The sequence below is a fragment of the Hippopotamus amphibius genome, chromosome 12 (genome assembly GCF_030028045.1).
Source record: "Hippopotamus amphibius kiboko isolate mHipAmp2 chromosome 12, mHipAmp2.hap2, whole genome shotgun sequence".
Lineage (NCBI taxonomy): Eukaryota > Metazoa > Chordata > Mammalia > Artiodactyla > Hippopotamidae > Hippopotamus > Hippopotamus amphibius.
In genome coordinates, this window is record NC_080197.1 from 77,478,192 (window position 1) to 77,492,472 (window position 14,281).

General features: G+C 50.0%; 1 protein-coding gene across 1 annotated transcript; it reads left to right on the plus strand.

The window, feature by feature from the left end:
* Positions 1-4,853: 4,853 nt before the first annotated feature.
* Positions 4,854-12,705, plus strand: FGF23 (fibroblast growth factor 23). The gene is made up of 3 exons (XM_057704146.1): positions 4,854-5,049; positions 10,791-10,894; positions 12,271-12,705. Exons 1-3 carry the CDS (start codon positions 4,854-4,856, stop codon positions 12,703-12,705), a joined length of 735 nt encoding a protein of 244 aa, XP_057560129.1.
* Positions 12,706-14,281: the final 1,576 nt, after the last annotated feature.

The following is a 14,281-nucleotide window of genomic DNA, read 5'->3' on the forward strand; positions in this document are numbered from 1 at the left end:
GCGTATTTTTCATTTCAGTTATTGTGTTGCATATCTCTATTTGTTTGCTCTTTAATTCTTCTAGGTCTTGGGTAAACTTTTCTTGCAACCTTTCGATCTTTGCATCCAGTCTTTTTTCAAAGTCCTGGATCATCTTCACTATCATTATTCTGAATTCTTTTTCTGGAAGGGTGCCTATCTCCTCTTCATTTAGCTGTTTTTCTGGGTTTTAGCTTGTCCCTTCATCTGATACAAAGTCTTTTGCCTTTTCATTTTCTCTATTTTTCTGTGGCTGTGGTTTTCAGTTCCACAAGATGAAATACTGCTGACACTGCTTGATATTGCTGTCTGCCCTCTTGTGGAGGAAGCTAGCTAGGAGGCTCATGCATGCTTCCTGATGCAAGGGACTGATGGTGGGTAGGGCTGGGTGGGCAGAGCTCAGTAAAACTTTAGTCTGCTTGTCTGCCAATGGGTGGGGCTGTGTTCCCATCTTGTTGGCTGTTTGGCCTGAGGCTACCTAGCACTGGAGCTTACAGGCTCTTTGGTGGGGCTAATGGTGGACTCTGGGATAGCTCACACCAATGAGCACTTCCCAGAAACCCCACCACCAGTGCCCCCATCTCCTTGATGAGCCACAGCTGCCCCCCACCTCTGCAGGCAACCATCCAACACCAGCAGGTAGGTCTGGTTCAGTCTCCTATGGGGTCACTGCTCCTTCCCCCTGGGTCCTGGTGAGCACACTTTTTTGTGTGCCCTCCAAGAGTGGAGGTCCTGCAATCAGATCCTGCTGGCTTTCAAAGTCTGATTCTCTGGGGATTCCTCCTCCCATTGCTGGACTCCCAGGTTGGGAAGCCTGACATGGGGCTCAGAACCCTCACTTTAGTGGGTGGACTTCTGCGGTATAACTGTTCTCCAGCTTGTGAGTCACCCACCCAGCATTTATGGGATTTTTTTTTGGGGGGGGGGGTACATCGGGTTCAATCATCTGTTTTTATACACATATCCCCGTATTCCCTCCCTTCCTTGACTCCCCCCCTCAAGTCCCCCCCACCCTCCCTGCCCCAGTCCTCTAAGGCATCTTCCATCCTCGAGTTGGACTCCATTTATGGGATTTTTAACACAATTGTGCCCCTCCTACTGTCTCATTGTGGCTTCTCCTTTGTCTCTGGATGTGGGGTTTCTTTTTTGGTGAGTTCCAGTGTCTTTCTGTCAATGATTGTTCAGCAGTTACTTGTAATTCCTGTGCTCTTGCAAAAGGGAGTGAGCGCACGTCCTCCTACTCCGCCATCTTGATCAAGTATTGCTTTTAAATCAAAACATTATTTTTTGAAAATTGTTGAAAAGTTTTCACGTGGAGAGAATATGACCTTGGGGGAGAATTCTCTACACCTTCTCAGAGAGGATTCCGAGAAAAAGTCAGGGGATGAAGGGAAGGAACGAACTTATGGGAATAAAGAATTGTCTAGTCCCCAGGCTACATTCAGAGCCTCAAATCTATGACTGTATATGCAGGGATGGGACCAGAAGTCCTCCACATAGCTCCCGGGACAAATTCTCCCAACACGAGGGCAGGTGTCCGCACCTGCTGTGTCCCAGCGATCCACGCACAGGGATATCCAAAAACCACAAGCCATCAGCCTCATCCTGAGCTTCCTGTCCCCATCTGGTACCAGGGTTTCACACCTGGCTCCCAAGGTCACATGTCCCCAGATCCTCCCACCTGTGCAGTGACAGCTGATGCCTTCCAGGAGCCAAGAACAGGAGCACACTTACTCTGGGCTCTGCAATCCTCACCCTCGGAAACTTCTGAGGAGATGCCACAGCTACAAGGCTCAGAGTAGTGTATGGACTTAGTATTTAGCGCTAGGACTCCCCAGAAAGTTCCATATACATATTAGGCTGGAACCCTGGAAGGGGATAGACAGTGAGATGTGGCTTGGTCCTTGTGTACTGACTCCAGTACATGGCAGGGGCACAAAGTCTATTCCTTGACAAGAACTGTAGAGTCACTGATGTCTATCCTGGGAGTTAGACTCTGTCTGGGAGCTTTGGAAACAAGTGCTAAGAGTTGCACCTTCATGCAGCAGGGCTAAGGGTGGTCCTGGGGAATTACAGTGGTTCTTTCGGAGCTAGGTTGGGGCTCCACTGGCATGGAGTCCAGTCAGGAGCTGGAAGGTCTGCCATTGCTGCTATAGGGCAACTCCCTGCCTCCGAGTTCTATTCTTCCATCTCTCAGGTGGGAAGAATTACTCTGAGATGCTTGTACTTTCCTTCACTCTTGCCAAGTGGGGGATGCTTCTTTTCCCAGAAATCAGCCCACTCCCCTGGGCTGTCCTCTGCCTTGAGACCCAGCTGCGAAGCATTCAGGCTTGGTAGGGAGTCTTCGGAAGTAGAGTAAGCTGGAACATCAGTTCTTTTTTCTAACAGGATAAGCAGAAGTGGCCAGGGAGGATCCCATTCCAACCATCCCAGAACCAGAGCCTATGACCACATCCTCTGCCCAAGACACCTGCCCTGCCTCCCACAGCACCTTGGCAGGTGCTGGGAAATCCCTCCCTGTCCACCCTGCAAGCCTCCCTCACGCCCCTTTGCCCCCAAGTCCTCCTTGACCACGGCGTCCTCCCACCATGGTCTGTCCCTCCTCGGGATGCTCTTGGGATGTGGCACCCATCTTGGTCATCCAGCACCTCTCACACAGTGCCTCGTATAGAACAAGGTCTTCTCTGCTCAATCGTGGGCCCCTTGAGGATACATTTGCTCTCCTTTGTATTCTGTAACTCCCCCTCCCTTCTCTCTGGCCCAGAGAAGGCTCTCAGGACCTGAGCCTGCTTCACAGGAGGAAATGCAGGGCTACCCACCGTCAGATGTCCCTAAATGATTTGCACTTCAATCCTGAAAGCTGTTTCTTCACTTAGTTAAGGCATGGAGCTCCAAGTATGAACCATTCTGTGACTGTTACTAAAGAAAGCTGTCTCACATATAGTATTGAATTGTCTTAAACCTTCTCTCCAACCCGGGGTGAAGGGGCAGCATCCTGTGTCTTAGAGACGCATCCTGGGTCCAGGCAAGGAGCACTGTGCCCCTTGGCTCCTGGACCTTTCTCTCCTGCCCTCGTGGCTTCAGCCCCAACACGTGGTGGGCTCAGGACACCCACATTCAAATCCGACCTCTCCCGGTGTGAGAGCACATCTTTGGATGTGTTATTTAAACTGCCTGCATCAGCCTCCTCATCTATACAGAGGAAGTAACTGCACCTCCCCAAAGGGTTATTATGAAGAGTAAATGAGTTACTACAATATAAGTGCTTCGTAAGCTGTCAACAAGTGTCACAGTGATTATTATCAGAGGAGCAGCCCAGGGAACCGGAAGACCCTGTCCCGGCTCTGCTGTTTATTTGCTTTGTGACTCTGGACATACAAACCCCAAGAGCCCTGTCTCCTCATTTACAAAATTAAAATATTGATAATGCCAGGTGTGTCTACCTCACGGAGTGGCAGTGAGGTTCAGATGAGTGAATACACATGAAAATGCTTCATGATCTATAAAAACATGTACACGGCAGGATAACAAATGCCACCTCTTTGTACCTGCGTCTGTGTGACTGCCCTTCCCATGATGCCTTGTATGATGGTTCCTGACTTTTCTCTGCCTCCTGCGTTAGCTGGGAGCTCCTGGGGCAGGGGGTCACATCTTTCTCCTCTTCCACCAGTCCTGATGTCTAGCCTACCACCCGCACGTGGTCTGCACTCAGGAGATGGGATGTGGGAAGAGAAAGTCCCCTCACGTGTATATTCTTCCAGAAGGTGTGCAGTGGCTTGCTCCCCAGGGGTGGCACATGAGAGGACTGCACCCCTCACATCAGAGGGCACATCTAATCCCAGGAGCCGGGCCCCCCACAGACACTAACTGTGGGGACGCCTGGCCTGCAGCTCTGCCCCGGCACCCTCCTGGGCTCTACTACCTGTGCTCAGCCAGCAGACGTCCCATCCTCAGGAGGTTTCTGGATTCACCTCCACGCTGTTGGAGAGACCACAGTAGCAGTGAAGTTGCCCTTGGCAGTCCAAATTAGGGAAACTGAGAGATCAAACCTCAGCATTTCACAAAGGAGCAGTGACTTTGAGGTCTTTCTTCTTTCTTCCCATCTTGGAATCTTCCCAAGGTGGCAACTGTGGTCTTTGTGCCTCTGCCTCCAGCTCCCATATCTTCCCGAGGAGGGGGTCTCAGAGGACGCCACTGCCTGACACTGACCTGGATTATCCTGTGTCCCTCCCTTAAAGCACCCACCTAGTGCCATGGACAGAGAAAGCTCTGGATGCTTTGGTCCTGATTGGAATTAAAAGGACTGAGAAAACCAAAATGAGTGGACTTGGAAGATTAATTGCATAGGCGTCTGTTGACTGCATGACTGAAGCTGGATTTTTTCAGAACCACTGGCTGCCTTCACATTTCCTGGTGGAAGTGGGGCAGGTCAGCAGACAACCCAGAGTCGTAGATAACTTTTGCCCACACATCATTCACTTTTGGGAGCGTTGGCTTGAAATTGAGGTGTGTGTGTGTGTGTGTGTGTGTGTGTGTGTGTGTGTGTGTGTGTGTGTGTCTGGAACTGACGTGCCTTCCGTGAGCCTCAGAGGTCCCTGTACTCTTTTCAAATGGGCTGATTACAACACAGAGGATGTGGACAGTGGAGTTTTTCCTGTTTGATGTCACACTGCTACCCTTTAAAAGTCCAAGGGAAAAAAAGGAGGGAATGCAGCCTAGGAGCCTCAGGCCAGAAACCAGCAAGGAAGAGCAGAAGCAGGCCAGCAGGGCCAGTCGTGGAGTGAGGGAGGAAGGGTCGGGTTTCAGACTCCACGCCAGCCATTCAGAGAGCAGCGATGCTGGGGGCCCGCCTGGGGCTCTGGGTCTGCACCCTGGGCTGTGCGGTCCAAGCCTATCCCAACACCTCACCGCTGTTGGGCTCCAGCTGGGGCGGCCTGATCCACCTGTACACGGCCACAGCCAGGAACAGCTACCACCTGCAGATCCACAGGGACGGCCACGTGGATGGCTCACCCCAGCAGACCATCTACAGTAAGTGGGGGCTCTGTCCAGGCTGGGAAGAAGTGGGGGTTGCTCTGTGCCTCCATCTGCAGGGACTTGGGGTGGCCTTGGCTGGACCAGAGGTTCTTGCCCAGGATCTGTGTGTGTGTGTGTGTGTGTGTGTGTGTGTGTGTGTTTAAATCCTGGGAGAAGATTCTCCCACCTTCCCAATTAGTGTTTATTGGTTTCTCCCAACAAGAATAATTTCCACCTTAATTAAAATCCATCTTCCCACAACAGCAGCCACTTCCTCTTTGCCCTTTCCAAAGAGTCAAAAAATGTACAAAAGATAGGCAAGAAGGCTGGGAGGAAAAGAAGCCAGATTGGGCAGTAGATACCGAGCTTTGGCTCATGAAATTTGGACTGTGTTAGCCGTGGAGGCTGTGAAGAAGATTCCTGTACCAGATGGAGGCTTTGAATAGATAAACCCAGAGGCTCTTTCCAACTCGGAGCTTCTAGTATGCTGGCCTTATAAAAGTTCTCAGGGAAAATGTATTAAAGACTAGATTGTCCAGGAATGCTGTCTTGATGAGTCTGACCCAGTGCATCCATCCATCCATCCATGCACTCTTCATCCAATAGGCTTACTAGGGGCTTCAGTGGTACCCAGGATGCTATGAGCTGGTGAGTCTTCTCTGTGGAGCTGAAAGTTCCACTTATTAGCAAATCGAGCTGGTTGGGAACTCACTGAAAACACGAGACAACCAGAATATTTTTAAAGATTAGGTTTGCGGAAAGTTGGACCACAGTCCACAATAGTCAATCAACTAGCTGTGCCTTTGATGTCCCCAGAAGGGATAATGGGGTGGAAGAAGGACGAATATTGCAAAAGGTCTTCTATTTTTGGAGAATTTGTAAAAATTACTCCAAGGATACAGAAAAATGGCAACTAATTCAAAATAGATTCAACCAGAGGAATGAAAGAGTAAGCACAGTCTCTTTTTAATTAAAAAATTTTTTCTTATAGGAATAATGACTTGCCCTTTATTGTTGCACTAAATTATTCTGTACTTTTGCTGTGGCCTTGCTGTATGCAAGACATTAATTCTGCTAAGAGTCAAAGGGTCTTAAACCTGGTAGCGAGATAGATGTATGTGCAAAGCCAACAGTTTGGACCTCTTCAAGTGCTCAATGGATGGTGACAGGAGGTGAAAGAAAGGAGGATGTTCTCCCCAAATACCAAACAGTTTCCAGAACTCAGGGAAATACAGTAGGATTTGGGAGTCAACATTATGGAAGCCAAGTTTGAGTCCCATGGCAAAAGTCTGAAATAAATCCGGATACAGTTAATGCATCTAAAGTATTGCCCCTTTTATTCAGTGGTTACTTAGCAGAATCTACAATGTGTCTGACATTATGCAAAGCTCTGTGACTTCAAAAGAAGACCCAACCCTTCAAGCAGCTCCATGCTTTCAACCCTTCATGTTTCCCAGCTCATGATCAGACTTTTAGAAAACACAGTTTTGCACCTCTCATGGAAGGCCACCCTCACTTCAAGTTGAGAGGTGATTTTAAACGCAGGATAGTAGATTATAGTAAACTAGTTTGATTCCTATACACAGAAAGGGCTGCACACAATTAGAGAATGCTTATTAAACTAGAATCATGGAATCCCTTTGATGAAAGGAAGCCCCCAAAGACATGTCCTGATGGGGGTGGCGGAAGGGCTGTGAGGGGTGCCAGGAGGGCAGGGCTCAGCCTACAGATTTTGCAGCATGAATCATAGAACTTGCCCTCTCATATCCACTGACCTCAGGCCCCAAGAAAGCACAGAGCGCTAGGTAGAATGAATTAAAATGACTGAGAGGACGCAAAGTGAATTGAACTGATTTCAGATTTTTTTTTAAATAGAAATGGGATTTTGTTTTGTCGTATATGGACCTTAGCTAAGCCTTGTGTCTCTGGCAATTAAGAAACTGGGGAAGGGACTGAGTCAGGGGTGGGAGGGAGACAGTTTTCCCAGTTTATATAACCTTTTATACTATTCAAATCAGTTATCATGAGCATTATATACATATATATATATATAGAGAGAGAGCGATGATAGATGATTGATAGATAGATGATAGATAGATGATAGATGATAGATAGATAGATAGATAGATAGATGATAGATAGATAGATGATAGATAGATAGATAGATAGATGATAGATAGATGATAGACATACTAAGATAAAAATTTACCCATAAAGGAAAGAAGAAACATTGATGTGTGTAGCTACTGAGCACAACTAAGTAACAGTCTGGAGAAGGATTTGTAATGACCTCCGCATGAACACAAAGCAATGGTTTTACATTGATGGAAAGATGTGGGGTGTTTTTTGTTCCCTCCTAATTAATTATACATTTCCAGTGAAATGTGGTTCACTTGATTATTGTGCTTTACTAAATTCTTGATTAATAGTTGAGTGCTCAAGCCATCTTTGGTTTGTTGGTTGTTGTGAAATTATCTGCCTACAAGTTTCTCTACCCTCAGGATCACAGCTCATGTCGCAGAGCCTCTCCAATGTCTGTGTCTCCTTCCTTCTATGAACAAGGCCACCCTTCCACTCCCCATGGCCCCACTGTGTAGAAACTGCAGCAAAGAGATGCTTCTTACCCCTGGTTAATATCGCTCCCAGATCCTGATCTTTTTACCTCCTCCGCCTTCCCCAGTGTCACTTTCTTTACTTGAAGCTGAGCTATCCTTGGGCTCTTTAACCCTTCAAAACATTATCTTTCTTTTGGGGATCCCGAAGCACTTTATATCCATCATCTTATTTATTGTTTACTGGCCATGAGACTAGAATAGGGCAGATAATTTCCTACTTTTATAGCAGAGATTGAGGCAAAATGGTGATAGTCACAATCACTGGTGTTTAGAAAGTGGGTTTATAGCAGATAAAAATATCTCCTTACATTCCGAAGATGACCAAATGAAGTAAATGGTTCTACTCCATATGAGAAAACAGAGGTCCAAGAACTCGGATAACTGGCTTGTGGTCCCATAGGCAGTAATGACCTAGGGGACACCTGGACCCAGGTCCCACGCTTCTTCTGGTATCACATACACAGACACGGCATCACAAAAGGAAATGTCCTTTACACCTGCCAGCCTCCAACAGGTGTGGCCCCAGAAGCCAGTGGTTTGTGCCTTCTTTCTGCCGAATTCTGCCCTTGAGTCTGTGCAGACCTGCCTCAGGCACCTGTACGGAGAGGGGAGTCGGCTCTTCCATTTGCTGGGCTTTCGCATCGGCTCCTGTGGGTTTGATTCAAGCCTGTGCGTCCTCAAGGCAGTGGCTGCCCATCCCCCTGCAGGCTGTCTTCTGTCCCCACTGGCCCTGGAGACCATGCACACCGCCCACAGGGACCCAGGCATCGGCCAGCAACTGCGAATATGGGCTTGTCATCAGGGGCAGGTCAGCCATCCTTCACGGGGCCTTTCCACCTACTAAACATTTTCAAGGCATTTTTACAGCATCATCCATTTGCTTCTAGTGGCAGCCTTGGGAAGTAGGCAGGACAGCTGTGATTCTTCTCTCTTTCCAGCTGAGGACACTGAGGCAAGAGCGATGACTTGTCAGAGGCTACAAAATTAGTACGTGGCATAACAGGGACCAGAATCCTAGCACCGTGGTTCTGGGCTCAGCACTGTGACCCCCTTGGGGGTGCCATGACCAGGGGGCCTCAAGGCCATGGCCTGGATTCCGGCCCTTGATTGTGTCTTTTGAGGCTTATCGGGATTTCAGCTGGAGACGAGCTCCAGGGTTGTGGGCAGAGATGTTAGTGTCGCTGACCTGAGTCTGAATCGCGCCTTAGTTTCCTCATCATTTAAATCGGGAGGTGGCTACTTCCAATGTTAATGCTGTGACATTAACAATATAGCAGCTTTTAAAAATTTATTTATTTATTTATTTATGGCCATGCCCTGCGGCATGAGGCATCTTAGTTCCTCGACCAGGGATGGAACCCACGCCCCCTGCAGTGGAAGCGGGGAGTCTTAACCACTGGACCACCAGGGAAGTCCCGGTAACAACTGTTTTGAGAATTTAAAATGTGTCAAGTGCTCAGAGTGCAACCTCTCAAAAGACAGTTATGAAGTGTAATTCTTTTTCCCTGACTAGACTGAAAAGTCATCAGGTTAGAAACAATTTCTTACACTCTCAGGCCTTCTCTCAACATTAACTGTAGATCTGAGACACACCGGCAGACCCGTTATGGAGCATTTAATATCCTCTGTACCTCCCATAACCCACCCCACTTCCAGAAGCTTCCCTTAAGCCTAATCCTTAGCCAAACATGGAAACCAGTGCCCTCTCCTCTTTGGCCCTCTGCCTGGGCTTGCTCCCAGCCTCGTGGCCTCTGCCCCACATCATTCTGATTTCTCTGTGCTCAGCTAGCGTCTAGTATTGCCTGCTGCTCCCCTCGGAGGACTTTGTACTAAGCCTACCTGGGGTAGATCTGAGCTATAAGTCACCCCGTGAGGCGCCACCACTTACTGGGCACAGATGCCTGGCATTTCCAGAGGCCCAGGCTACATTTCTAGGAGACTCAACCCCCTGCCTGGGCTACCTCCCTGCAGACTGTGAGGCCAAATGAGATGCATGGGGAAATTCTGTGGTCAGCAAAGGCAAGAGGCCCCGAGATTTAAAGAAATGATTCTAGTAGAAAATGTCAGGTGATTAAACAGTGTTTGGGGAGGAAGTCTTGCTCAATTAGCACACATATCACACCTTTTATGGTCTCATTGTACCTTTGCCACAAAACAGAAACTTTAGACCTTACTTATTTAACTAGTCACTGGTACTTGTTAAAATTGCAAGTCTCCACTGGGGTGGCTGAGGGGGGTCACACTTAAAGCTGTTGTCAGTTACTCAGGGTATAGACAGTACACATGGGTTTCAGGCCCTTGTCCAGGGCTAGTTTTTGACACGGGCTGTACCTGGGGGGTACCACCAAGTAAGCGAAGGACCAAGAAGAGCGATGAAGAAGCAAAAAATAATTCCCTGCATCCTGGGATCTACATGGAAAGATAAACCATCTGCTTCTAAGTGGCTCACTCTAGGGAGGCACTACACATGTGAACTTATTAAAGCAGGTGATGAGATACACATTTTGATAGACGCGAGGCATTGTTTGGAGGGGCTGAGAAGAAAGAACAGTCCATGTTGATTAGGGAGATTAGGAAAGTCTCCATAAAATAGTGACATCCGAGCCTGGCCTTGAAGCAGGAGTGACCTCAGGAAGCAGAATGGGGAGGAGAAGATCAATTCAAATACAGTTCTTGACATACAAAGCGTGTGGACTGCTGTATCGCTGACTCCTGCACCGCTACCTGGGTGGAGGATCAGGCTGCACGTGCAAGCTGGATTCTTGAAAGACATCTGGGCACCTATTTAAAAATCACAAAAGCAGAAGGCTTGGGAGAATGTGATCACCACTGCAAACATTAAGAAGTATGAGCCAGGCAAAGGAGGAAATAAAGAGTCCGGGCAGAGAGAGACATGCATTGGCACAGGTGGAAGAATGCTGGGGATTCCGGGTGCTCCTTACTGGCGGGAGGAGAAGCGGGAGGCAAGGAGGGGTAAAGGAGGAGATGCGGGGGAGGGGGAGCCAGAAGAAAGAGGCTGAACAAGGACAAGGGGAGGGTTCTGTGAAATCATCACCACTCTTAAGATCAATCAAGGGAGGATTCTTGGAGGTGGGGATTGGATGTGAAGCCCGGTTTTGACCTGAATGATTTTCTCCATAGGTGCCCTGATGATCAGATCAGAGGATGCAGGCTTCGTGGTGATAACAGGTGTGATGAGCAGGAGGTATCTCTGCATGGACTTCAGAGGCAACATTTTTGGATCTGTGAGTTTCTTTTTGTGCTGGATAATTTTTGCAAATAATTATCTCATTGCTCTGGCAAAGTGCAGAATTTTATAGCTTAAAGATTCCACGTGCAGAGTCCCTTGGTGATGTTTTCACTGAGTACTTGTTTCCGTCTAAGTATCAAATGCTCAGGTTTATACAGCTGGGGTCTGAACCCACGCCATCTGGCTCTGGGTACCTGGGCTCTCAGCCTCTAGTCCGACTTGCCCCTCGGTCCCCATTTTTGTATCTTGCACAGCACCTTGTCTGCGGCCCAGGTCCTAAGTCACATACGTTCATGTTGTAAAGTCCATTAGAAATAAAGGGTGAGAAGCCATTGGGGTCTCATGATGTTGTTACTAGACATCCTTGACCCTGGACAAGTTCCCTGTTTCTCTCAACTACAGTTTCCTCACTTGGGAAAAATCAAATGGGATGGACCACATGCCCTGTGGGGTTCTCCCAGTTCAAGATCTGCAACAGATCCCAGCTGTGATGGCTGGTCTTTAGGATTGGTGAGCAAGGGCTTTCCCAAACTGTGGGGCACAGCATAACCCAAAGCACTGGGACATAGGACAGGGGCAGGACTGCAGATCTCAGACGCTCCTCCCACCAGAAATTCCAAGAGAGCAATTACTTTCTGTTTTGCTTACTGCCGTGTCCCGGCACCTACCACAGTATCCGGCCCAGAGTAGATAAATATCTGTTAAACAAACATAGATAAATAAATACATACATACCTGTTGGCCGCATATAGATATATAGAGTCCTCATCTGGAAAATACTTACTTCCGGGACTTTGCAGATTAAATGACATAATAGGTAAAGGCCCTCGCAGGCACTCAGCAAAACCCAACACTCGTTAGTGGCAGAGTGAGGGCCCACGCAGGTCACCTGGTGATGAAGTTCATGTCCCTAGTTCCCAAACTCTGTTCTATCTCGGACGGGAGTCCGCTCACTTATATCCCCTCACCCAGCCCACCTGTCTCCAGGTGAGGAGACACCCAAGCCACCTTTGAGCTCAAAGAAGGTTCAAAAGGCAGAGAGAGGGCGGGACAAGGCTGCAAGTAAGTCCAGAAAGCGGACGCGGGGACACAGGCTCCGTCCAGCCCGGCCCCAGGCAGCCACGTGCCGGCGGCGGGTCCCCAGGCGGGGCCGCGAGATACTCGAGGCTGTCCCCACCTGCGAGTCGGAACCGCGCTGGAGGCCGGGCAGTTTGGAAAGGTGTAAATCACTTTTGCCCAGCAGGGCACGACGGGGTTAAAGGCTCGGGCCCGAGCAGAGTGGGTGGGAGGGTTGGGTCCCAGGGTGGAGCTGGTCCCATCCAGCTCCCGGAGGGGCTTCGGCCTCACCCGGTCGCCCCGCCCCGCTTTCAGCATCACTTCAGCCCGGAGAGCTGCAGGTTCCGGCAGCGGACGCTGGAGAACGGCTACGACGTGTACCACTCCCCGGAGCACCGCTTCCTCGTCAGCCTGGGCCGGGCCAAGCGGGCCTTCCTGCCGGGCACCAACCCGCCCCCGTACGCGCAGTTCCTGTCGCGCAGGAACGAGATCCCGCTGCCGCACTTCGCCACCGCGCGGCCCAGGCGCCACACGCGCAGTGCGCACGACGGCGGGGACCCGCTCAGCGTGCTCAAGCCACGCGCCCGCGCCACGCCCGCGCCCGCCTCCTGCTCCCACGAGCGGCCCAGCGCCGAGGACGGCGGCCCCGCAGCCAGCGACCCGCTCGGGGTGCTCCGCGGCCACCGACTGGACGCGCGCGCCGGGCTGGGGGCCGCCGAGCGCTGTCGGCCCTTCCCCAGCTTCGCTTAGGGCGGCCCGACTCGGAAAACCGAACCGTCTCTGGTGGAGTGTAGGGGAGGACCAGCTCCCCTTCCATCCTGTGCGGGGGAGGTGGGGTGGCAGGTCCCCGGGGGATCGCCCTTTGAGGCTGGAGGTTTGCAGTTTCTCGCCTTCCTCCTCCCACCTGTACGCGCTCCCCGGGGAGAGAAGGGGTTTCCCCCTCCTCCTTCCCTCTCCTCTCCTATCAGTCTAGCATTAAGAACAGGTTCTGCACTGCCCCCTGCTCTGTGTCACCTGCCTGGACCCTGTTGGCATTTGAGTTTGCAACCTTGACCTGGGACATTAACAGCTCGACTGAGCAAACCCACGAAAATCCTAATCTCAAGCTTTCGTTCTTCCTTAAGCATCTCTGGAGAAGGGCTGTCAACAAGATTGGCGGTAGGCTGCTCAAAATTTAGCCAGAATGAATGCTTAGAGAACGGAGGCAGGGATCAAGCTAGAAACGTACCTTCCCTGTAAGGTGGCCCACTTGCCCCTGCTCTCTCTCTGCAGCCATAGCCCAGCCAAGAGTGACCCTGCTCTTCTCAAGTGGGCCTGATAGAGCCCTGCCTCTTGGCCCCTGCCTTTGGGTTGAGTGAATCAGGCCTGAGCAGGGGCTTTGGTCCTAGCTCCTAAAAATCCACCCCACTAGGATTTGTTTTTCAAAATGGAAATAAATTCAAACTCTCCTAAGAGGCACTTAATTAAGCCTCTGCTTCCAGGCTGAGCGATGACTCATTCTGGATGAACTACACAAATGCTGCAGGAGGCGCCTTGAGACAAAGGGACTGCTCTGGGTTAGGTTTTTGTGCCAACTGTGCCCTTTTGTGAAGTGGCATCAAGGATTCTGGGCAAAGAAGTCCAACCACCAGGGACCACAGGGTAGGAGTTGGGAAAAGCCAGCACTGTCCGCTCTTCACCATGACCTCTACCCGCCCTGTAGCCGTGGCCGAGGCTTAGCTAAAACACTCCCAGGCTGGCACGTCTGGGTCTTACTCCCCTTGGAAGTTCTGCGGGCACCAAATGAAGACAGCTTTCAGTCCCAGGAGCCCCAGCACTACCCTGAGGAAAACCAACCCTCACACAGCAGCTGAGCACCAAGCAGGGGTCCTCAGTCGTCCTCAGGGGCCCCATTTCCTACCTCTATTTAAATGGCCACCTAAAGAGCAGAATATGAATGAGCAGAGTAGATGTAGAGAGCAGCTTCCTCCCTGTCACCTTCTCCCCACCCCCCGCCCCTTTGCCATCACACACCCAACCTTAGAAACTGATCCATTCTCTTACTTACTAGAGAGACATCGGCCAACTGCTCTCACCTATGGTTTTAGGCTGAACTTGAAGGACAAGTTCCTATTTCAAAACACTCAGACTATGTATAATACTATATAGCAGTGCATGGCAACTATTTTCTTTAGTTTTCATCTTCCGTTGGGTGTATCATACTGTATAAAAGCTACTGGAAAACTACATGGAAAGGACTTTGGCAGAAAATTGGTTCATTGGGGTTTTCTCTTTGGCAGAGCCAAGGGAGCCTCACAATGTCTTTTGTCCCTTAGCACATGGCAAT